The following is a 24,379-nucleotide window of genomic DNA, read 5'->3' as shown; positions in this document are numbered from 1 at the left end:
AAAGCTCGTGAGCAGCTCGTTTATTATTTTATATTAAAAAAAATATTTATATTAAAAAAATATTTTATATTAAAAAAATTTAATACTAATTTATATTTTAATTTAGATTACAAATTATATATTTTAATTTGTGATCCACCTTCACCTCAACTCCACTAGGCACTAAAGTCCCACATTGGTTAAGAAAACAAGGATCAACCTGATTTTCTTTATAAATAGCTACTACTCTTTACTTCAACTTAAAGTTTAATTTTGTATCTCCTTGGTTGGAAAACAAAAACTATACTTTATTTTCTTCATAGAGGGAATGAAGTATATTTTTAAATAGTTGATTATTTAATACTTAACATATTTGATAATTTTTTCTTTAGCAAAACATGGAGTCCCACATTGAAGGGTATAATGAGTTTTTTTTCTTAACAAAACATGGAGTCCCACATTGAAATTTTAGCAATGCTAAGAAGGATTCTAAGTTATATAAGCATATGTATAGAAATGACAATAGTGAGTTTGTTTTTCTTTAACAAACCATGGAGTCCTACATTCAAATCTTAACAATGCTAAAAGGAAAATCAAGTTATAAAAGCATATGATGGGTGAGTGAACAAGCTCACCTACTTCGAGCCAAGCCGAGCTCATTAGTCGAGCCTAAACGAGCTCGCGAGCCGAGCCTAAACGAGCTCGAGCCCTAAATTTCCATCACGAGCCGAGCTCGAGCTCGGCTCTCCCAAGCTCGGCGAGCTCACGAGCCGAGCCGAGCCTGAGAAATTTTAAACGAGCTCGAGTCGAGCCCAGTGCTATTCGGGCTCGGCTCGCTCGATAAGTACCCCTCGCTGCAACCAGTAATTTTGTTCCATTTTCGATGAGCAAATTTTTTATTTCAACAAATATTTGTTGTAAACAGATTTTTCAGCAAAAGTATGTTTTATTGTCCGTTAAAATTGTTCTATTTTCGATAAACAAATGTTCTATTTTTTTACTTTTTTTCAACGAAAAATATGTTCTATCTTCCATGAAAATTGTTTGGATAAGCAAATGTTTTATTTCCAAAAAAAAAAATTATAACATTCAACAAATACTCATTAAAAGCTTATATTTCAGCAAGATGTAGTAAGTGTTTATCCTTGATTTGTAATAAAGTAGTAATTTCTATACTTGATTTATGTGGAGAATTAAGAATCCTTTTATTAATATGATCGTAATTGTAGTATACCATGTTGGTATGTAGAATACAGAATTTTGTTCTTTTGTGAGATATTAATCGGTTACGGAAATTCGCTTATATTGATATATATTGTTATATTGATTGTATTTCTAGATTTCTTGAGTTTGTTGAAAGATTTATCAATGAGCAATTTTGAATAATAATGCAGGTTTTGTGTGTGTGTGTTTTTTTTTTTTTTATAAAAAAGAACCGGTGTAAAGGTTTCAATTAATATTCTCAAATGTTGATTATTTCAAGATAGTCCTTATTTTGAAGGTGTCTTCCCTACACAATTCCGCGTTCCGACTAGTTATATATGCATGCGACGCGTGCGTCAACATTCAACAACCTTATGTAGCTATATATATGAATGTACATGTTTTTTAATTTAAAATTATTTTGATAGTAATATAAATTATTGAGGTTCTTTTTTAGATGTTATTATCTTTTTAAATTGAAGGTGATCAATTTTTAACTGTTCAATACCGTCACTGAAAAATTTGGCTAATGATTTAATAATTCCTTATCGGCAACTTTAGTATAGTTTAACAATTATAAATGTTAATAAACCATATTGTTTGAACTTTGTAAATACGAAGTACTCCCTCCGTCCCATAATATAGTGCATCATTTCCATTTTGGGTGTCCCAAAATATAGTGCTTGGTTCTATATTTAATTTCATATTTTTTCGTGATTTGCCTAGAAAAACCGTGTCATCATCATTTATTTGCTTTGTTTATTCAACCCAAGGGTTACATTTATTGCTCTTTCACCAATTATTCTCCATTCTCTCTACTAAAATCACCTTTTTCCGCACAACATTTATTTTAATAATAAAAAGTCTTTACTTTCCTCTTAGATTCTATTTTCCTTAATTCACGTGAAAAAATGAAATCAAGCACGATATTATGGGACGGAGGGAGTATTATGTTGTCAAGGTATATCGCTAACTTTTTTTTGGTTGAAAATTGTAATTAATTTCGTGATTGATTGTGTCAATCTATTTTGTCAAATTATTAATGGTGAATGCATATTCCATTTTTGAGTTACTCATATGGCAAGTTCCATTAATTCGTTTTTTTAATGTTTTATAAAAAGAAAATGTTGTTTCAAATTATTAGGGGTATTCTAGTCATTTCAAAGGGGACACCACGCCTCCTCTCTTGACTTATATAATAGAAATACATATAATACCAATTAGACATTATATGAGGCAGCGCACGAGTGTTAAGCCCGTTGAAAATTTATCACAATATTAGAGCAATTAAAGATCTTATCAATTTTAGTAATAGGGGATGAACCCACCTTTGAGTCAGGACTAGTTATTCCAAATTAAAGAAAAAATAGGGATAGTTAACATATAAAGCTACTCGGCTATTTCATACACTAATTGTCAATTGATTTTAATATTTTTACTAGAATTTTATATGGCTAAACTCATCTATAAAGGTGTGTCTTTGTGTACAGATTGCAAACCCATTAACTATTAACTATAAACTGATACGATATTTATTATAAATATAAAACTAATATTACTTTTAGTTGCTTTTAATACACACAATTGGAATTATTCATATTTTTATTCATCAGCAAACAACTCGTGCAATTAGTTAACTAGCAACTAATTTATTTCAATTGACATATAGGCCTTATTCTTTTGAACGGCGAGAAACTTAACTGTTGAGACTTGAAAGTAAATGAACTGAACTGAAATTAAACTATATTGAACTGAATTGAAGTGAAAATAAGCTCAAAAAACGGGATCATATTATGTTTTAACTTGCTTGTAATTTCAACTAGTGTTCCTTAATTAAAATCGTCTATTGGAAACAAAAGAAAATAAAAGTTTTAGTTTATGGGGAAAGTGTGGTTGAGATTTTAAGAAAGATTTGAAGTGTAGACCGCGCATGCGCATCAAAAGAGCGTAAGATTTGGAACAGAGAATTGGGAACTTTATTTCATTTTATTAATTATTGGGTTTTTAAAATGGTTGAAAAAAATGAAAATGTAGAAATAACACTTCCGTACTGTAAAGTACGTGGTTAGCGTATGTAATCACTTTACCTTTTTTAAACAAAGAATCACTGTTAAAGTGTTAATAATAACAGTGCCAAAAGTATGGGAACAAAAGAGTACCCTACTTTTCTAAATCACGGGAGTATATATATTAACTAATAACTAATAACTAATCTTGTTACCTTGTTAATTAATCTTCTGAGATTTGGATTATCTTATTCTTGGTTGTCCTAATACAAAATCAGAGTTGTACGGCCACAACGTTATATGCTACCTGTCATGCAGAGGTTATGATTAACCTCCTTAAATCATTGATCTTTGTAAATTAATTATCATTAAATGTAACATGTGAACTAAGGGCTTGTTCTTTTCGGTATAAAACAGATGTACTGATCAATTGAATTTAACTAAATTCAACTGAACTGAACTAAATAGTGATATATGAGAATAAAATTATTGTCCAGAGCTGAATTGAACTGAACTGAATTGAATTGAATTGAACTGAAAATAAGTTGGGGAGAACAATACAGACCCTAAATGCTGATCCTATACATTCATCCCCTAACTCTTGGTAATGTATCTTATATATGTGATTTTGGATATGGTACTATTGTAGGCAGTTTCGTAGAAATGATAGGAATGCTTAATTAAGCTATGTTAATTAGCATATTGATAATTAAGGTGATATTGTACGTGGGTATCAAAAGTTGGTGATAATAAATCTGTTGTGTATCAATTTTAGTTGTCAAATTATAGTAGTTTGTTGAAACAAATGTGCTTGTATTAAAATTAAGTGTATCTGGCTTGGGTAGTACATCAAAAATAGGATAATAGAAGAGAAACTAAAAGATTGAAGATGGACGGTGAATCGGTGATAATGGTGGTTGTGGTTGATGAAATAATAAGCTAATTAAGGGATTGTTTTTGTAATATGAAGGAAATAAATAATTATTACCCTTAATTATATTTAGGGAGTGACGATTACTCACTGTAAGCCTTTATACGTATGTGATGCATTAATATGGTAGATACGGATTAATTAAATATCTCTTCCAATAAAATTAGTGTGTTGCTATATAATAATATAATGAAAACATTTGTTCGGATACTAATTATTTCTCTATATATAACTTTTTTTTTTACTAATTACAAAATATTTGGTATCAATATAGGGTGTTAGATTCAAAGTCCCGCATCCCATGTAGATGCGGAGACTTTCGTTGTTTTTTTAATCATTTATTTATCATTATTAAAATATAGTATTGAGGTAATAATAAAATATAAAGTAGATAAATACTTGTGCTCAGATAAGAAGAATTTGTGTATCACGTTCAATAATTGAATATTAATAAAGTGGAAAAGATTTATATAATAGATATTATTGAATAATAATCAATATTTAGGTTTTAAAAATATTATCAGTATAATTATTAATATAAAATTCAAGTTTTTATTTTTTTCTTTTGATTATGTCAATAAAGATATATTATCAGTGTAATTTTTTATCAGAGTTCTTTACACATGTATGTAAGAAGAGGAAGTCATCATCATTAATTTAATATTAATATTTAAATGAAATTCTACATAAAATTTTATTGTTAACTTGTTCAATATTATATATGGCAAGTATGAAAAAGAAAATATCATTTATTATATATGACAATTTAAATTTATTAAGGGTATATCAGACTTTTTGTAAGGAGGACACTATCTTCCTCCCCCCTCACTTATATGATAGAGATTTGTCTTTATAACCCTGATGCTAGCAGAGAATTGATAAACATCCATCTACTGGATGTTAGTGAATAAAACTATAAAAAAAAGACAAATATAAATATCTTTTTTGTAGATCTTTATTCACCATTTAATATATAAAAACACTAGTTGCGTTTTGTATGCGCGCGCGTGTTGGCATGCGTGTGTGTATGTGGTATGCGCGAGTGCCTGTGTGTGCGTGTGTGTACACGGTTTGCAGATACATGAACGCTATTTATTAATATTACATTTTCCAGGTCAATTTTTTGTTAGACTAACAGCAATACATTTATTCTAGTTGGGTCATATAAACACTATTTCATCTTACAAACGCTATTTGTTAGTTGCATAAACCCTATTTGTATTTAGACAAACACTATAGTTTGTAGTTGCATGAATACTATTTGTTAGTATATCATCACATTTTTCGACGTCCCCTTTTTGTTTAAATGACAACTTTTTTATGTTTATTGTCTCATGTGCATTGACAAACTTTTTTTGGAAGGGATTGACAACTTTACCCCTATTAGATGTAAGAGAACATCTAACAGATATATATTTATCATTTCTCGATATAAGCATGCTATAAGTAGGAGAAAAATATATTGAACCCTAAACCTAGTTTTTCTCTCTAGCCGCCTTCGATCCCTTTTCCCCTTTCCCTTCATCAGTTAGGGGCTACCATGGATGAGATGGTAGGCCCCTTTTCCTTTCTTGTTTTCACTTTCTAGTTCGTCCTTTTGTTTTGTTGAATAAGTTAGTCTCTCTTTATGAGAGTTTCTTGTGCCCTGAGATGGGAAGACTAGTCTTATCTGTTGTGGAGGTCTCCTTCTTCCTTATGGGAGTTGTGACTCTAGTTTTTTCATTTGTAGGTAAGAAAAACTGTTCTCATTGGTTGAAGTTCAAAACTATCAACATGAAGGTATTGGAAGCTTGGATGCGGTCAATATGGATAGATCAAGAATGTTCTTCTCCTAACTATGTCAAAATGATAGACGGTTCCATAATAGTTGCTTGGGACAACAAATACAAGGGACTTGCACCACAATATTCGATCTGGTTCATTGTAGTTTCATCGAAGACGAAATTGATCTGATCTTGTTTGACTGTATCCTGTTTTTCTTTATTTCTTATTATAGATGCCGTTTGGCTTTCAATTAATGAAATCTCTTTTTCCAAAAAAAAAAGGTAAGCGACAACCAAGAAAATCTTTTGCTCCAAAACTTGCAATTTGATATTACCATAATACCAGTATGGTCCTTGCAAGAAACTTTCCCTTAATTTCTTTCCTCTTGTTCCAATTAATCTTATCTCCTTCAAAATTTTATGAACCTAACACTTAATTACTCAGCTAATCACAACTATTTAAATATCAAAACTATCATTTGCAAGGGTATATTAAAAAGGGAGGTTAAAATTATTAAAAGAGATAATTTAGAGAAATTTCCAACAAAAATAAAAATTAGAGTAGAGAATGAACAGTACAACACACACGCTGACACGCCGTAAGTTATGAAAATCCCGCTAAATTAAAATAGAAGGATTTTTTTATTATCGAAAAGTTATTGAAGTGATCAGTCATGTTATAATAAAACAATAAATGGAATACCCTATATAGTTGTATCGGGATGAGAATGGACCGTGCAACACACGTCATAAGTTATGAAATCCTGTCATAAAAAGGATTTTTTTTATTATCGGAAAGTTTATTGAATTGGTCAGCCATGTTTCACCAATGAAAGACCCTAAATACTTGTATCAATGTGGCTAATCGACCACCGTGAATCTTTGGATTATAATTTATAGGATAGCCATTAGCCAAGACTAGTCTCTTGCTTGGTGCATCTTTGGATTAATGATCTGGATAAGTCAACACAATCACATGCTTGAGAATTGAGATAATTACCTAAAACTCATGTAGTTTCAAATTACGAGAAACAAGACAACAAATTAATCCATTAATAGATTTGATTTAAGAATGTGATGGATGAAGTAGGCCCATATATAACACCAGGTGGCAAAATAGCTACATAAGAAGAAGAATGGGCGGCGCCTTGCTAGACGATATCGATGGACTGTCGCATGCATGCGACATGGCCTTGAATATAATGTTGATGCTAATAGTAATATTGTGCGTGAACGTACAGTTGCTACACTTCGTAGTACAGCACGGATACGAAGCCAGCTAGCTAATGTTGTTCATGTTCAACTAGCAATAACTCCATATCATATGTCGTTATTAGACGTAGATAATGTTGCTGGAGTACAACTTACAACTTGGATTCGACTTTCGAGTAGAGTACCACCATGTCTATTAATCTAGCTGGAATACCGTTTTCTTATTATAGTAATAGTATTCCTTCATTTTGTTAATGTTTAAGATTTAGTTACAGTTTGTACAGTAGGGTCACGTTCATACCCCCATGTTTTCAAAATTCACCAGGTACCCTCAGTTTTATGTAAATATACCCAAATACTCTTAATGACTAACGACGTTAATTGCCGTTAGTCTTGATCGTAATTAACCTCTAATTAAATCCTAATTAACCTAACTAAACCCTAATAGTTTGTTTGGTAGAAGGAATTTGGAAGGAAAGGAAAGGAAGTGGAAGAAAATTTATTACTTTCCAATGTTTGGTTCATTAAAAAAAATTAAGTGAAAGGAAATGGGAGGAATTGGAAGGAAAGACTCTTTAATAAAATTTCACTTTCCTTTCCTCCCAAAAGCGGGGGAATTCGGAAGGAAAGAGAAAATTTATACCAAACATGGGAAATTAAGGTTTTTTTCATTTCTCTTCCATCCTTTTCCTTTCTCTTCCCTTTCTTTCCTTTACTAAAAATGAACCAAACACACTGTAAAACCTAACTGCTAACTAACCCTAACCTCTAACTTCTAACCTAACCCCTCCCCTACTCCCGCAGCCCCCTCGCCCTCGTCGAATTCCTGTTATCCGCTAGAATCTTGCAGCATATCGAACTACAGAACAAAATCGAATGCATTGTGGAGTGAGATATGGGCTCGCGACGGGGGTGGGGAGGGGTACAATGAGGTTATGGGCTCGCGACAGGGGGTGGGGTTATGGGCTCGCGATAGGGGTGGGGTTATGGGCTCACGACGGGGGTGGGGGGGGGGTGGGGTTCTGGGCTCGCGAAGGGGAGTGGGGGAGGGGTGGGGTTCTGGGCTCGCGAAGGGGGTGGTGTTCCGGGCTCGCGACGGGGGCTAAGGGGGGTGGGGGGAGGGGCTACTGGGGTGGGGGAGGGGGCTACAGTGGTGGTGGGAGGGTGGTAGGAAGGTTATGGTTAGGGTTAGGGATTAGGGGTTAGAGTTAGGGGTTATTGTTAGGGTTAGGGGTTAATTAGGATTTTAAAAGAAAATTTTAATGACTAACGACGTTTAACGCCGTTAGTCATTAAGGATATTTGGGTGTATTTACATAAAACGAAGGGGTACCTGGTGATTTTTTTGAAAACTCAGGGGTATCTGGTGAAAAAACTATTCTTTTTACATCAAATAGACTATATTAGGATAAACCAATATTCAAATGAAAAAGCAACAAGTTAAGAATGAATAAGATCCGGTTTACTCATTATGTGTTTCATTTTATCGTGACCAAAACTTACATTTTATCAGCCATCACAATTTTGACTCCACAATCACAAGCATTAGGCTGTACTTACTCGTTTAATTAATGCAAATTTTCTCATTGTAAAAAAAATAATCTTAATCAAGGTCGTTCAAAGCCGCGTTAACATTCCAACTTTACTCGATCCAACCCAAGCCCGACCTAGATGGGCCCATTTCAGGTTAATCAATAATCTTCATATGTTTAATTTTATAACCTTTATAGTCTTGGATGATGAATTCTATCATAGTTATTTTGCATTAGCGAGCCATATAAGATGATATTCTCCTGTGATCGGTGAGAGATTTCATAGGATTTATATTGATTATGTGTGATAATTATTTTTTTTTTTGGTGAAAAGGGAGGGACAAAACCCAAAACAGCACTAGGCTAACAAATAGCAAAAAACTAGAACTAGAAAGAAAGAAGCAAAGAAACGACACCTAACACACAAAATAAAACAAAGCTAAAGGACTCCATAACCAAAACACCACGCAGCTACAGGGGAGCTCCAGCAGACGCCGCTCCACGGCCTCCAGGAATCCAACGCGGCCACGCCACTCCACCCAAATCCTCCAATAAAACGGCATTAAGATCCTTCGGGACCGCCTCGAGACACACAAACTTTTGCTCTAAACTAACACCATAGTTTGCAAGCCAATCTGCAGCCCTATTCGCTTCCCGATAACAATGAGAAATCTTCACTTCCCACTCCTTTCGGTTAATAAGAGCTACACACTTGCGAATTAAATGAATAAAAGGAGAGCTGGAAGGGGGCTCCCCCGCCAGCAAATGCACTACTACTTCGGAATCAATATCCACCTGCACCTTTCGATGACCTCCCTGCCATGCCACAGCCAGGCCTCGGAGCACCGCCATTAACTCCGCTTTGGTACATGAGCAGACTCCACAATTTAACGCATACACTTCGAAAACCTCCCCTCGATGTCCTCGAATAATTCCTCCAGCCCCCGCCGGACCTGGGTTGCCTTTAGCCGCACCGTCTGTGTTTAACTTAACCCACCCCACACCTGGATGTTGCCACCTTATATAAGTTTCTACTCGTCGAACCGGATCAGACACTGATGAACTTGCTCGACACCGCATGGCACATTCAATTTGTTTCAGACGGGCGAATATAAAACTTACCTGATCAACTGGGATTTTAGGGGTCGAATTGAAGGTCCTTTCATTCCTCCATTTCCATAGCCACCAACATGACACAGTGAATATTCTACTGCCCACACTTCCATCGATACTCGACTTGCCACTGAAATTAAATGCCAGCCAATGCCTCAAATCTCCTCTCCAACTAGGATCTTCAGTTCGAGCTCCCAATTTTCGCCAAAAGATCCGCGCCACCGGACAATCACGCAGGATATGGAGAGTGCATTCGTCTACTTCACCACAGACCCAGCACCTAGGATCATCCGTTAATTTGCGAACGAATCTATTCCCATTCGACATTATTTTATCCTGATAACTCAACCACATGAAAAATCTCATCCGTTGTGGCACTTCCAATTTCCAGATTAAACGCCAATTCTCATCCTCAGAAATTTCTTCTTCCTCACTATTCTTAACCAGTTTCATAGCAGACCCTAAAGTGAAACCCCCGGACGGCGACCCATTCCAAAACACCTCATCAACCGCCTCATCATCTTCGACCAACTCAAATGACGCTATTTTTTGCAGCACGTCCGCAGGTAGGAAGTTGGCAAATTGGTCCAGCATCCACCCCACTTGAGGATCCCACAATTCCTTCACTGTAGCATCTTGAATATGAACCGGAGGTTCCACTATTGCTAATTCGAGAAGTGGTCTGTTCAATGCCCAGTTATGATGCCAAAAAAAAGTTTTCGTTCCATTTCCCACAGCCATGTTGACTCCTTTACGAACAATATCAACATTCTCCATAATGCCTCGCCAAGCATTTGACGCATTCTTCCTTGCTTGGAACATATCTATATCACACCGATTATCACAATACTTCGCACGTATCACTTTCGACCATAATGATTGTGGTTCAGCTAATACCCGCCACCCTAGCTTAGCTAAAAAAGCCGAGTTAACCTGACGCATAGAAGGAATCCCTAGGCCACCCTCTCGCTTCACTTTATTAACCGAATCCCAGGCAACTAAATGTACCTTCCTTTCTCCCTCTAACTCGCCCCATAAAAAGCTTTTATTCCGCCGGTCGATTTCATCACAAGTGGACCTAGGAAGTTTGGTGGATTGCATTGTATAAAATGGAAGCGTACTTAGAGTAGATTGAATCAGTGTGGCTCGACCCGCCATTGATAAAGTTTTCGTCTTCCACCCAGCTAACTTACCATTAATCTTCTCAACAAGATACTGATACTCCCTTTTGGACGTGCGTCCGTTAATTGTCGGGACTCCCAAATACCGGCCTAAGTCTGGGGTGGCCTCCATACCCAAAGTTCGACAAATAGCATCCTGTATGTCCACATTTGTATTCGGCGAGAAGTAAATTTTGGACTTGTCAACACTAACTCTACTCCCGGACGCTGCACAAAATTTCTCAAGGCATCGATTCATCACTTCAGCTTGATCAATAGATGCCTCACAAAACAAGATGAGATCATCCGCAAAAGCCAAATTAGAAATAGCAGGCCCATTCCGGCTCGCCCGAACCGGCTTCCAAGTACCCAACCGGACCTCTCTATCAATGATATGAGTCAATCTCTCCATACAAATGACATACAAATATGGAGAAAGCGGGTCTCCCTGACGGATACCCCGCGTAGGCTTAAATGGATCCATAGGCACACCATTCCATAAAATGCTTAACTGCGCTGATTCAATGCACCTCATTACAACATCCACCATCGCCTGAGGTAACCGCAACTCTAATAGCGACTCTTTGATAAAACTCCATCTAAGCCTGTCATAGGCTTTTTCAAAATCTATTTTCACCATCATAGATCCTCGTTTACCTTGTTTACCCCGCATAGAATGAAGCATTTCCTGCACTATAATTACATTGTCTGTAATCTGCCTTTTCGGCACAAAACTACACTGGGTGGGGGATATAAGCGTCGGGAGAATCGGCTTCAAGCGATTAACAATGACTTTGGTAACCAGCTTATATACAATGTTGCATAATCCGATAGGTCGAAACTGATTCGGCTTACTTGGAGCCTCCACTTTCGGAATAAGAACTAGAAAGGCGTCATTCAAACCCTCAGGAAAGTCACGGCCAGACAAAACATCCTCCACCAGTTTAGTAACATTAGGCTGCACCAAATTCCAGAACTTTTGGTAAAACACAGGCTGAAATCCATCAGGGCCAGGCGCCTTGTATGGTTTCATATCCTTCAACGCCACAAGAATCTCACATGGACTAAAAGGTCTGTCCAGCTTCTCACGGTCCTCTGGCCGAATTTCAGGGAAGTAGTCACTAGGGAGAGGATCCCACGTCTCTCCTCCTGTAGACTCCTCTTGGAATAATTGCATCCAGAATTGACGCACTATATCCTGCACTTGCGCACAATCTGTAACCCAATTACCATCTTCACCTAACAAAGCTTCCACTCGATTCTTTTTTCTTCGAATGATTGTGGATAAATGGAAATATCGAGTATTTCGATCTCCATCACAAATAGCATCTGCCCTCGACTTTTGGAACCATAGCATTTCTTCATCATTAAGCACCTCGTCCATCTGACGCCTAAGTTTCGCTTCCAACTTAATGAGGTACGGTTGACGCCCCTGCGCCAAGATCTTTTGGACTCCTTCTAGTCTAGCCCATAACTCGGATTTCTTGCGAAAGATATTATAGAATTCCTCTTTGTTCCACCTTTGGATCTGCTGCGCAAAAGATTTTAGAAACGGAACAATCGGTGCTGCCTTGATCCAATTATTCATCACAAAATCATGAAATTTGTTATGGTTAAGCCATGCAGCCTGAAACCGGAATGGTTTAAGCGCTGTTGGTAAAGGTGCAAAGCCAGTATTGCTTATCAGAATGGGGCAGTGGTCCGAACTCGACTTAGGTAAGTTTCGCAACCCACCTTCTTCAAACATTAATCTCCAGCTTTCATTTATAAGCCCTCGGTCAAGCCTTGCAGATTTGAAGGTTTCCACCGAATTGCCTCGGAACCAGGTGTGAGCTGGGCCAGAAAAACCTAAGTCCATTAACCCATTATTTTCTATCCAGTTGGCAAAGTTGCGGCATCGTCGCTGCATCTCTGAGTTTCCAACCCCATTTCGTTCGCTCATACAAACAGTATCATTAAAATCACCCGCGAGGAGCCAAGGTCCGTTATATGATCGTCGAACATTCTCTAATTCCTGCCACAGTTCTCTACGAATACTACTATCAGGGCTCGCATAAACTGCGGAAAAAAGCCAAGGCTCATCACCAACTTTTTTAATTTCCACCGTTAAATGTTGAGAGTGCGAACCATACACTGTTACAGAAATTTCTTCTGCTTTCCAGAACATCCAAATACCTCCAGAAAATCCTTGGGCATCAACTCGCATTTTTCCGGAGAAACCAATCCTATCACACACACGATCCGCCTGATCGCCACTCAAATGAGTCTCAACAAGGACTAGCATAGTCGGTCGATTAACTCTAACTATCTCCTTCACCATGGGAATTTTATTTCCAACTCCTTGAACATTCCAAACTAGAATTTTTATTGACATATTAAAACTTGGAAAAAAGGGATATCTATCAAATTCCATCAAAGGAACTCTATTCAGCATGTTCAGGAACATCTCCCTCAATGCTCTCATCGGGCCGTCTGTGATGAAAGGTAGTCCTACAGACATCATCATGAACGGAACACTGTTCTCCGGAGGGATGAATGAACTGACTTCCATTCTCACCCGATTTGCCGTTGGATGGGCCACTAACACATACGGGCCCTCCATCGGACTTTCCACAAACATCTCCACCGCGGGTGGAATGTTCGACACCAACGCTATGGGGATCACTATGTTGTCGAGTTCGTCCATCAGGTTGCGCCTGCAACTGAGCTTGAACTTTTTCACTTAGGTTTTTGATTGGATACCTACTATCCACTGGTCTGTTCTCTTTACCTAGACTTCGCAAAATAGCAGGTCTTCTACTCGAACTTTTCTTAAATTTAGGGCCTTGAACATGCGGAGGTTTAGGAGGGGGTTCGAATTTTGACCTACTAGCCACCTTTGGTAAATTATTATCTTTTGGCAATAAGGAAATCTTATCTAAAGAAATCCCTCCCAAATCTTCCGTAGAATCTTGACCCGACCCAACATTTCCCTCAATATCGGATATTGTTTCCATAACAAACTTTTCCTCCATCTTTGCCTTACCTCTTGTTTCTACCTCCATCCTAACTTCCGGGTTATCCACCCCTACCTTATTCGTGGGCCTTGTATCGATTACAGCCAGCCCAGGTGAGGCATCCACCGTGGTATTCTCCTCTCCACCCTTCACTCTGTTCTCCTCTTCGATTTCCATCTCTTCTAGAGCCGCAAACCTAGATCCACTAGGCTTCTCCATACTCTTTACTGACTTTGCCGCAGACACGTTAGGTTCATTGCCCCTTGTGATTAGAACTTCCTCTCTAGGAGGCGACAGCTTCTTAGGCTGTTCCGCTTGCTTGTTCCCTCCCGGACTTCCCTTATTGTGCATTCTTCGACTCCCTTTGGACACTAACATCCATTCCCCATACTTCTTACTTATTTCAGGCCGTATGATAGTACCCCCATCCTTCACCTCTCTAGTCACTTTGGACGTACCAGCCTCCACATTATGGACTTCAGTAACTGGTCCGGCAGCACTCGGTTGAAAGAGCTCACACTTATCCTCTTTGTGCCCTAGATGTCCACATTTATAGCAAATCATCTTTAAGCCCTCGTACTGGATTTTCCAGATACGACCATTTAATCGGAACTTTGATAACAGTGGCTTTGCGAGGTCAACTTCAATACATAAGCGCACATATTGACCTCTATCCATTGATTCCGTATTCCTATCAATTTTGATTACTTTCCCAATTTTGCTCCCAATCTTGTGAAGAACAAGTTTATCAAAATATTCAACTGAAAGGTTAGGGATCCTCACCCAAGCAGTCAAATGACGCATAGGAGCTTCGTCCGCAATGAAGTTGGGAATCCACTTCCTAATTGTTAAGTAGGTATCACCTATCATCCATGGCCCTTGGGACATGACAAATTCATAATCTTCAACACTCGTGAATCGAACAACATAAAATGAATGTCCTACATCAGTGAGTGCTATATTTCCTTTCAATTGCCATTTAAATCGTAAGCGACGCATTAACACTTCATACCCCATTTTCCTATCGAACAATTTGATAATAATTGCATTTTTCCAAGGATCTCTAATACGCCTTTTTTCCTCCCTGGAGAGGACAATATTAGGGCACTCTTCATCTTCTCCAGTGATATCTTTGTCAGACTCTTCATCAGATATGATGTCCTCATCTCGTTCACCCCCTTCGAATAACGGGTTCACCGCTCTATCAAATGATTGGGTCATCTGGCTATACGACTTCCGCTGGGCCAAGCCACCATCTGACTGAACATCCATGTCCACATTTTGATGAACTTCATCAAATTGACGCTTGAATTTCTTATTCGATCTTTGCAGTAGATCATTTTCTTCACTCGTTAGGGTTTTTTCCCTATCGCCCCCACTAGAGAGAATTTCGCTCATATTTTTACTAAAAAATCCTATCAAATATCAAATTCATCGATATGTGTGATAATTATATAATGCTTACATGATCTTTTTTGGTAGGAATGATTATAAATTATAAGCTGATCATATTGGTAGGTGGTGAACAAACACACGGTAAACCACTAAACTCCCCAAAAAAAAAACTTATTGGCCAATTAGGCGAGGGCTAAAAGGACAATTTTATAGATGACTGGAAGTATCTAAAGATCCTATCAATCCAAAAAAATGACGAAGATTATTTGGCACCTACTTCCAATTTGAGCTTCCAGGCAACATGGGTGATTAAGACGCAACGTGCAATTTATATAATAATAATATGATTTTGCAAATTAGGAAACTCATTAGAATAATGAAGGAAAGGATCATAACAAGAGTTTTAGAATCTTTTATGGTTGGGGAATAATCAAAGAAAGGGATGTGCTACGTAATACTCCCTCCGTTTTAAAATATAGTTTTCATTTCTTTTTTATTACGGTAATTTATGCAAGTAGATTCTAAGAGAGATAGTAAAAACTTTTTGTTTATTTAAAAAAATATTATATGGGAGAAGATGATTTTAGGAGAGAATGGAGAATAACAGGTGAAAGAGCGTTAATTGTAACATTTTCGTTGAATAAACAAAGGAAAAAATAAAATTCAAGAAGCAAATAAATGTTGGGACATGTTTTTTCTAGACAAATTACGAAAAAAATATGGAACTAAATATAAAAATTGGAACTATATTTTGAGACACCCAAAATGAAAATAAGAACTATATTTTGAGACGGAGGGAGTATAAGATAAGGTGTAATAATATCAGGCATAAAACATTGAAAACACAAGTCCGGTTTTGGTTGCTATCAATTCTCCAGCACTTGTGAGCAATTTGATTCAAGGCTCACATGATGCTGCCTTGGCGATTTTTGTGAATGAAAGAGATGTTGGATCTACCATTTAGTCATTTACCCTTCAAATCAAGGCATTCTTGTTTTGAACAAGGTCTTTATTATGTGTACATCATGCTTTGTTGTTTTATTCCCCAAATTAGGGTCGATGGGTTTTGTTCCACTAATAAAATAGTTGCACCACGTCACGTAGAGGTTGGTTAGTAAAAAAAGTCCGTTGTATTCCATCCCAACCAATTATAGCCCACGTCTTAGGGTTGGTGATGCTAGAGGACAAGTTGAAGTTCCAATCACCGACCTATTTGTTAGTGTTGACAAATGTCACACACGTAATCCATTATATTGTAATAGATAGATAGATTTTTGCATCAAATTTTAAACTAGTTGCTATCTAGGTTGCTATCTAGGTTACTAAATGAAACAAATCAATATCACGTTTGACAGAGATATATATAGTGCCAATAATAATGTACTATGTTACTTTGTTAGAATAATATCATGCTTACGTCGACTGTAATGAAACCCAAACATATGTGTTTGTTAATAAAATTTCATAAGTATTCGATATCACCTCCAAAATGATAAACTAGTAAGAGATGAGAGAGTCCGAATCCTCTAGAGTTGTATCTGAACCATACATTTTAAAATCAATGATTCATATTGGTGAGAAGGGGAATTTAAGGGGTGAATTTTGATGAGAAATAATAGGGAGAATTTTAAAAATATAATATATGAACCATTAATTTTTATTCAATAGTTGAAATTGCTCAAATTCTACCTTGTAGAGTTATCTTAGAGTCGAGAATTCAAACACGAGATGATCATATAAGATTACAATTACAAACAAAATAGGCAATCAGGGGATGCCTATCCTTTCTAGAGATGGATATTACATTCTCCTACAAAATTATTTACTTTTATATACATCTTTCTATCTACCCAAACCAAGGATGTCTTGGCCTAATGATTAAGATTGAGATGTTGTAAACAATAGGTTACATGTTCGAATCCCCCTCTCCTTTATACTTTGTACCACCTTCGTGGCTCATATGGATAAAAAAAAAATCTTTCTATCTACCCTCATCTATTACCGATTATTAAACTGGTCCTAATATGCTTATGGTATGGGCCTATGGCTTACCATTCTTCCTCTCGGATCCAAAAAGTGTAGATATATTATTGAAAAGAACAGACCCAAGCTAGGTTGTCAGCCTTTGTCTATAATCTTTTGGATGGGCCCAAGCCATGAGATGAAGTCCAGCTTTACTACAAATAGTGGGCCCAAGGGCTTCTTGTCTAAGCCTGCAACTTAACAGCGCTGGCAAATTAAATAAATGGGTCAAAGATATGTTCAGAAACCTATTTATGTTCTCTTTTGTATAGTATATACTTTCTTGGGTCTTTCTTTATTAGTTTATCCGTAATTTTTTTTGAAATGTCCCTTAATAGTTTACTTTTTTTTTTGTTTCTATTTTTGAAATGGGATTATATTTCCATCACAATTCACACATACATTCAACGTTAATATAAAATAATAGCTTCTCTTTCTTTCTATGTCCCACAACATTATTTGTTCTAAAACTTTGTGAAAAAAAACGAGTAAACTTAATAACGGCCGAAGGGAGTACTATTCAGTTATTGATACTAAAATTAGAAAAAGACAAATTTACTATTTTCATTCTCTCCTCTCTTTTGTCAATACTGGTTAAGGTTTTCTTTTTATGTTGATACTATCCATTATGTGATTAAAACTTCAAGCATGTATCACATATTGATTAGTCACAAAATCTCAATAATTAAAAGGAAAAGTAATGAAATTGCAGCAAAGTTTCCCATACATTTTTGCAGACCCCAAGTAGCTAAATAACCATCAATGTCACATTTGACAGCATAAAAACAATGAACAGAAACGTCGGAATAGTATCTGGGAACACTCTTGACCTCCTTGGAGAAGATATGAACTGATCATTGCCGTAATTATTGTCATATAGACTTATTCACAAATTTATAAATCATCTCCCTATTCCATATATTGCCTGTACAAATTCTACAGCTAACTATAAAAATTGAGTGACGCTTTGTGGGGGAACTGTTATCCAGGAAACTAGTGAGGGGAGGCGATATGGTAAACCCACTTATATATAGTGTGGGAGCCTTTACCATTTCCTTTCTCATTCACAGACGAACTTGTTCTCCATTTAGCTTTGTTCATATAGAAATTTCACCAGTTGGTGCAGATATGTCCTCGCCAATTCAAGATAAATCCCGGGTGCAGAGGTTGTAACCTGAAATTAGAGAGCTCATGGCAAAACCCAGAAATGCCAAGAAAGCCATACTGACTGATGCACTAGCCTTCTCAGTGAACTTGTCTTTTCCCCAATTAGCTTGCCAGTCATCAACCCTAGAGGCTGCTGCTGATGAGGCTGATATAAGAAGATATGCAAGTATCTGCAAAGTTCAATGAAGAAGAGTCTTCGTTTCAGATGCCCAAAAAACAAAATTTGCTGATGAAGTTGAGAATTTGAGACGGTGCAATTAACGGAAGATATGTTAAGTCAAAATATTCACTTTTCTAGATGGAGCTGAAATATTCTCCTTATAAATCTGGGATCTACGAAAGTCAGCATGTCTGAATGACACCACAAAGCGTTCTGCATCTTAAGTGCGTAACCAGATAAAACAATATACATAGCTTGAAGTTCATGCAAAAGAGGCCAAGACTTTCATGGACTTTATCAGAGTGTGGGTATGTCATGCCCCTATTCAAGGTCTGGCTTAATTAACTACCTCTTCCATATAATAGGTGAAAGCAGATGGAGACAGATAGTATCTCAAGATCACTAAAGGAATTAAAACTTGAAGGCTAACCCTTAATGATAGATCCTGTAAACTCATGAAAATAGGGCCTAATATTGAAGATGACAGTCAACTTTTTCTTATAATAGTCACACATCTGCTTAACAATATTTTGTTATATTGGATTGCCACATCATATTCATGCAGTAACTTCCCATCTCACATGACAGATCTTTAAATTCTTTCTTTTGTATAAAAGGTGGTGCAGTTCGAAGAATTCGCCCGCCTGAATTTGATTGTGTGTGGACAAAACTGAAAATTGCTATAGGTTCATGTCATTGGTGATAAGTAGAGCCATATGGCCATACTGTCTGCCGTTCATAATATAGATGCAACCTAAATGTCATTGCCAACTCTGTGTTAATAAAAGCACCTCATGCTACGCCAAGCTTACTCCATAAAGAATTAGCACAGCCAACATTAAACCACTAAGGCATATGTTTATCAAACTGACAACAGTTGATCTTGTGTGCGACATATACGACTATCATGACATGAAGCTGCACATTATAATCAAGCATCAAGATACATTTACATTTATGCATTAACATGGACTTGTACTATTCACGGGCTGAAGAACAAAGATATGATTATATTAAAGGGCGTATTCTGAGTCCTAAAAGAAAGTCAACTATTACTTGCCTGATCCATAATAAAGTCGAACTGATAGCGGAGGTGATGGGAGATCACATGTGTTCCAGTGACCAGAAGGTTGGCTACGTCATATGCCTGAAACGCTGCATAAATAAATCCAAGAACATTCACAGATAAACAAAACCTGCAATAAGATAACTTTAATGTCACATTACTTATAAAAGAAAGAGATGTGAAGCTTATAAATTTAGCTTCTAATGTATTCAGTAGAAGAGAACATGGGAAACTCATGTGTATAACTTTTAAATAAGTAGGAAGTTGGAAAGGAAGCTAAGTGCAGTAATATTGCAAACAATCAGACTACCCAATATATGCGTGACAGTAGCCAGATGTGACATTTTATAATGCCACCATAGAAAGGCAAGCTTACACCAACATTCAGATAGAGACAAGATTGATTGGCCATGCTGTAACGACAGTTCACAGGGTTCGACAATGATGTGTAGTTGGTTCTGGTGGTGCTGTTGTGTAGACTAATCCTTGCATTAGTTTCACGACTTTGATGGCAGGAAAGGGGCAGGAAAGGAGAAGAAGTGGAAAGGGCTTGAAACAATGAAAAAATGACACTGGTAAGGAGAAAATGGGAGGGTTAGCTACTACTTAGCTAGAGGATGAGAGTGGAGAGAAACAGAGGCAGATATGGATAAACAGATAAGACTACGAGATAGTGAAATAGTAGTAGAAGTTATTAGGGAGGGAGGTACAGCACAGGAAGTTTCTTTTCTCCATTTCTTTTTATTAAGAAGAGATTTGTTCTTTCTTGTGTGAAAAAATGTAAAATGCGAATTGAGCAGATGGTATAGTATGCTCTGGTTACCAATCCAATCACCATATATCCTGAATCCTGATTGTAACTTTAATTCAAGATTAGAACAAGAAAACTTCAAATCACAATAACCCCCGTCCCCGACCGTCAATGGGAGAGGTGCACTCCTGCTTATATGACATGCTCTACACCTCTACCCAAAAATTGATCTTCTCCCGAAAAGAGATGTAATGCTTATGCATGATCTCATGGTTGCACAATTATAAATTTATACTGCCATCAAACACTTGGGACTTCCTTGACAGTTGTAGTAGTAGTTGTCAGTCCTTAGAGCTTAGAGCTTAGCTTTCAAAATTCACAACAGCTTTTAAAACAATTGATGTTTGATAAAACTACTAAACAATCGAAAAAAGCATTATGTTCTACCTTCACAAACTACTTCCAAAGTTCCCTTTACACCCTCAAAAGCTATTTTTTTGTTTTTTTCTGGAAAAAACCTCAAAATGCTACTACACCAAATTCACTTTTCACCTTTCTAAAGTTTTGACTAAACGCTACTTGATAAGTTGCTATTGAATAGGACCTTCAGCTACTTATTGAACCTACAAAATGTATGGAGCACCTCACACCAGCCCTCAAGTATGAGCAACATCGCTCCGATGAACAGGGCTCTCACTTCAATAACCTAACATGCTATCTTAGTCGGGAATCAATGCCTCAACTACAAGCTAGTCAAAAGCTTTGGTTTAACAAGCTAAACAAATGACAAAACCAAGGTCAACCTATCCTGAGGCGAATAACATCGCGCACTATCAAGTATCAACCAACCAGCAATTAAAGTATCACTCAACAATCCAGACAACAAGAAGATACTCACTGTCGTCAACAGCCGAATTCTAAAACAACTTAAAAGAACAAAAACATTGATAAAACTGCTATAACCTAAAGAAAAGTCGAAACACATTGAAGATTGATGCTTTCCGGAGCTAGAAGCAACTCACCACAAAATAGAATAAATTATGTAGACAGTCACAATTCACAAATGCAAGTAAATTAGCGAAAATCATAGTATACTATAATCTTGCCAATAATGTAATAACTTATTCAAACTATATGCAACCAACAATACAACTACAAGATTCCAAATTGAAGATAGACAAAAATGTACCAAACTCAATCTCACCAAATTCAAAGGAAAAATCTGTAAAATCACAACATAAAAGGAAAACAAAACAAAGAAATTCCAGATTAAAACTTCTTGATACAATTTTAAGAAATTCACACAATCATTCGTACAATTTCAATGATCCCCAAAATTACAAGAATGCACCAAAAATTCCAGAAATTTTAGAAATTAACATAACCATGAACTATTTCATACGATTAAAAATTCAATTTCGTTATCTTACACCAACAAAAACCGAAATTCGTAAAAAAAAAAAAAATCAAATTGGAAATACCTGTATTCTTTATAACGATCAAAGGAATCGCCACTCCAACCTTGAGTTCGATTAGCAGCCATAACCGAGAAAGAAATCAAACAAAACACAATTTCCAAAACCCTAATCCCTAAATTAACCTTCTCAACAACTTCACCTTTTCTAGATTTCTTAACAATATCTTCCACACCACCAAACCTCACTCCTACACCACCTCTTCCTTTTCTCTCTCCTCCTCCTCCACCACCTCCATCTCTAAAAACGACGCCGGATTGAGGTGCAACTTCTTCTCTTCGACTGAAATTAATAACTTGGTGAGGTGGAGACGAGAAATTATCCGGTGTAGCAGCGTCTTTTGGTGGAGTTATAGGGAGTGGTGAAGTTAATGGAGAGTAATACTTTTCAACAGCTACAATTGCGCCACCATTTTTGTGGAGGTCATGATCGTCGGATCGATGGGGTGAGTCGGATCGGAGAGGAGAGTGAGTTGACTCGTCCGAGTTGGAGCTGGAGTGAGTGGGGGTGGTGGGCTTGCGGTTGGGCTTGAGATTGGGCTTGGGATTGGGCTGGGAATGGGTTTGGAATTGGGCTGGTGGTGGGGTTGGGTCGGATGGATGTGACACTGATAGTGGTGGTGGACGAGGTGGTTTGTGGTGGTTCTGCATTTTTAGTTATGGAGAGAGAGAATTAGGGGGAAAAATGAGGAGAGAAGGAGAGAGAAAGAGAGTACTTAAAGAGTGGGAAGTAAACAATGTTTACTTTGTTTGAACTTTGAAGCTTTTTAAAAGGAGTTGATAATGGAGGTTTTTTTTTTTTTGGTGGGTCCCTTATTTTGTAATGGTTTGAGTACTAGTCTACTACAGTCTACATAGGTTGCAAATTTGCAATAAATATCATAATTTGGACCCTGAAATAATGGGCAGGAGTTATTTCGAAATTTTACATTGACCCGGAACAACCTTAATTTAGATAAACTAGAAATAAATTTGGCCCAAAATTCATTTTGACTTGACTCAATGTTGACGTTGATTATGAAAAATTACTTCCTCTGTTTTTGTTTTACTTACTTGTTTGATTATTATACTATTCACCAAGTATATTTTGGACTTGTTTTTACCGGTATAAAACAGTTAAACGGTATAGATGGCAACTGAAATGAACTGTATTGAATTAAACTATAAATAATAGTAGTAATGATAATAATTTAGCTATCATTGATTAATAAATATAATATAATAGTAATAGCAATATTAATATAATATAATATAATAGTAATAGCAATATTAATATAATATAAATAATAAACATTAATTGATGATAATAATAGTTTTTAATAATATAATATGTTAATATTTAATAATAACTGAAATAATAAAAATATTATTTAATTAATAATAAATTCCTAATAATAAGTTATTAAATAAGATTAAATAATAATAAGTTATTAAATAATAATAATAAATTATTAGAGAAATAAATTATGAACTGATTGCAACTGAACTGAACTAAATAGAATGAAAAACTGAATGAATTATCTTCAATATATGAAATTCTTAATGGACATTATCGAGTGCTAATGTGTTAATGAATGACTAAAGTCTTAGATATGTAAAATATTTTTAAAACCAAATATATACTCCCTTCGATCTTTATTAGTTTACCTGTATTTCTTTTTGGAATGTCCCTTATTAGTTTAGCTCTTTCTTTTGTTTCTATTTTTGGAATGTGACCACTAACTTTTCACCACATATATACATTCAACTTTAATATAAAATAATAGTTTCTCTTTCTTTTTATGACTCACAACATTATTTCTCCTAAAACTCTATGCAAAAAAAGGGGGTAAACTAATAAAGACCGGATGGGGTATAAGCTAGTTATTTGACATTTTAGCATAGAGGAGATAGTAATTAGTAGTAAAAGTCTTCCCACGGAAGTTTTATAATAACACGGCGCAAAACTTATTAAAAGAGACGGTCTAATTTTATTATAAAAGTAGACCTAGTTACTAAATAGATTAAACTAGTTACCGAAACAAATTAAACTGGTTACTATTGGGCTAATTCTCTTTTTAATATTGAACTTAACATTACCTAATTTTAATTTAAAAATAAACGGTCTCTTACAAGACAATCTCTAACACGACGTTACTATAAAACGAATGTTATAATAATTTGCAAGTTGCAACCCTTTTCAGTAACACAAAACAACGCGGTTAAGAAACACAAATGGCATATGGTTCCTTACCTCTTCTTGACCACATGCTACATCCTACAATTTTAATGCTCGTAATCGTATATACCAAAAAGCACAACAAAGAAAAGCATCATCTCCTTTACTTTTTAGCTCAATCTTCCAATTTTGCCTTTATTTAACCACCAAAAAGTAAAAAACAAAAAATAATAAACAGGAAGATCTACCTTTGTTGCCTTAAATTACAAAAAGAATCCAAAACCAAATTGT

General features: G+C 36.2%; 1 protein-coding gene across 2 annotated transcripts; it reads right to left on the bottom strand.

The window, feature by feature from the left end:
• Positions 1-17,976: 17,976 nt before the first annotated feature.
• LOC104894267 (CASP-like protein 4A3) lies at positions 17,977-22,723 on the bottom strand. 2 transcript variants are annotated; one of them, XR_007274096.2, is made up of 4 exons: positions 21,938-22,723; positions 19,700-19,835; positions 18,770-19,557; positions 18,510-18,649 (listed from the first exon to the last, which is right to left on the bottom strand). XR_007274096.2 is itself a non-coding variant. In XM_010680452.4 (3 exons), the coding sequence occupies exons 1-3, from the start codon at positions 22,579-22,581 to the stop codon at positions 18,455-18,457; spliced, it is 975 nt and encodes a 324-aa protein (XP_010678754.2). In that variant the 5' UTR covers positions 22,582-22,715; the 3' UTR covers positions 17,977-18,454. The 2 variants fall into 2 exon arrangements, 1 of the variants encoding a protein (XP_010678754.2); XM_010680452.4 differs by lacking the exon at positions 18,770-19,557 and having other exon boundaries at positions 17,977-18,649; positions 21,938-22,715.
• Positions 22,724-24,379: the final 1,656 nt, after the last annotated feature.

This window comes from Beta vulgaris, chromosome 5 (assembly GCF_026745355.1).
Source record: "Beta vulgaris subsp. vulgaris cultivar EL10 chromosome 5, EL10.2, whole genome shotgun sequence".
NCBI lineage: Eukaryota > Viridiplantae > Streptophyta > Magnoliopsida > Caryophyllales > Amaranthaceae > Beta > Beta vulgaris.
Note: the sequence above shows the minus strand (reverse complement) of the source record. Positions and strands in the feature narration are given on the sequence as shown.

Coding starts and splice junctions, on each gene's coding strand:
- LOC104894267 (XM_010680452.4), bottom strand. CDS start 22,581: ATGCAGAACCACCACAAACCACCTCGTCCACCACCACTATCAGTGTCA. Junction 19,836..21,937: donor GATCGTTATAAAGAATACAG/GTATTTCCAATT, acceptor ATCTTATTGCAG/GTTTTGTTTATCTGTGAATG. Junction 18,650..19,699: donor TCGACTTTATTATGGATCAG/GCAAGTAATAGT, acceptor TGAACTTTGCAG/ATACTTGCATATCTTCTTAT.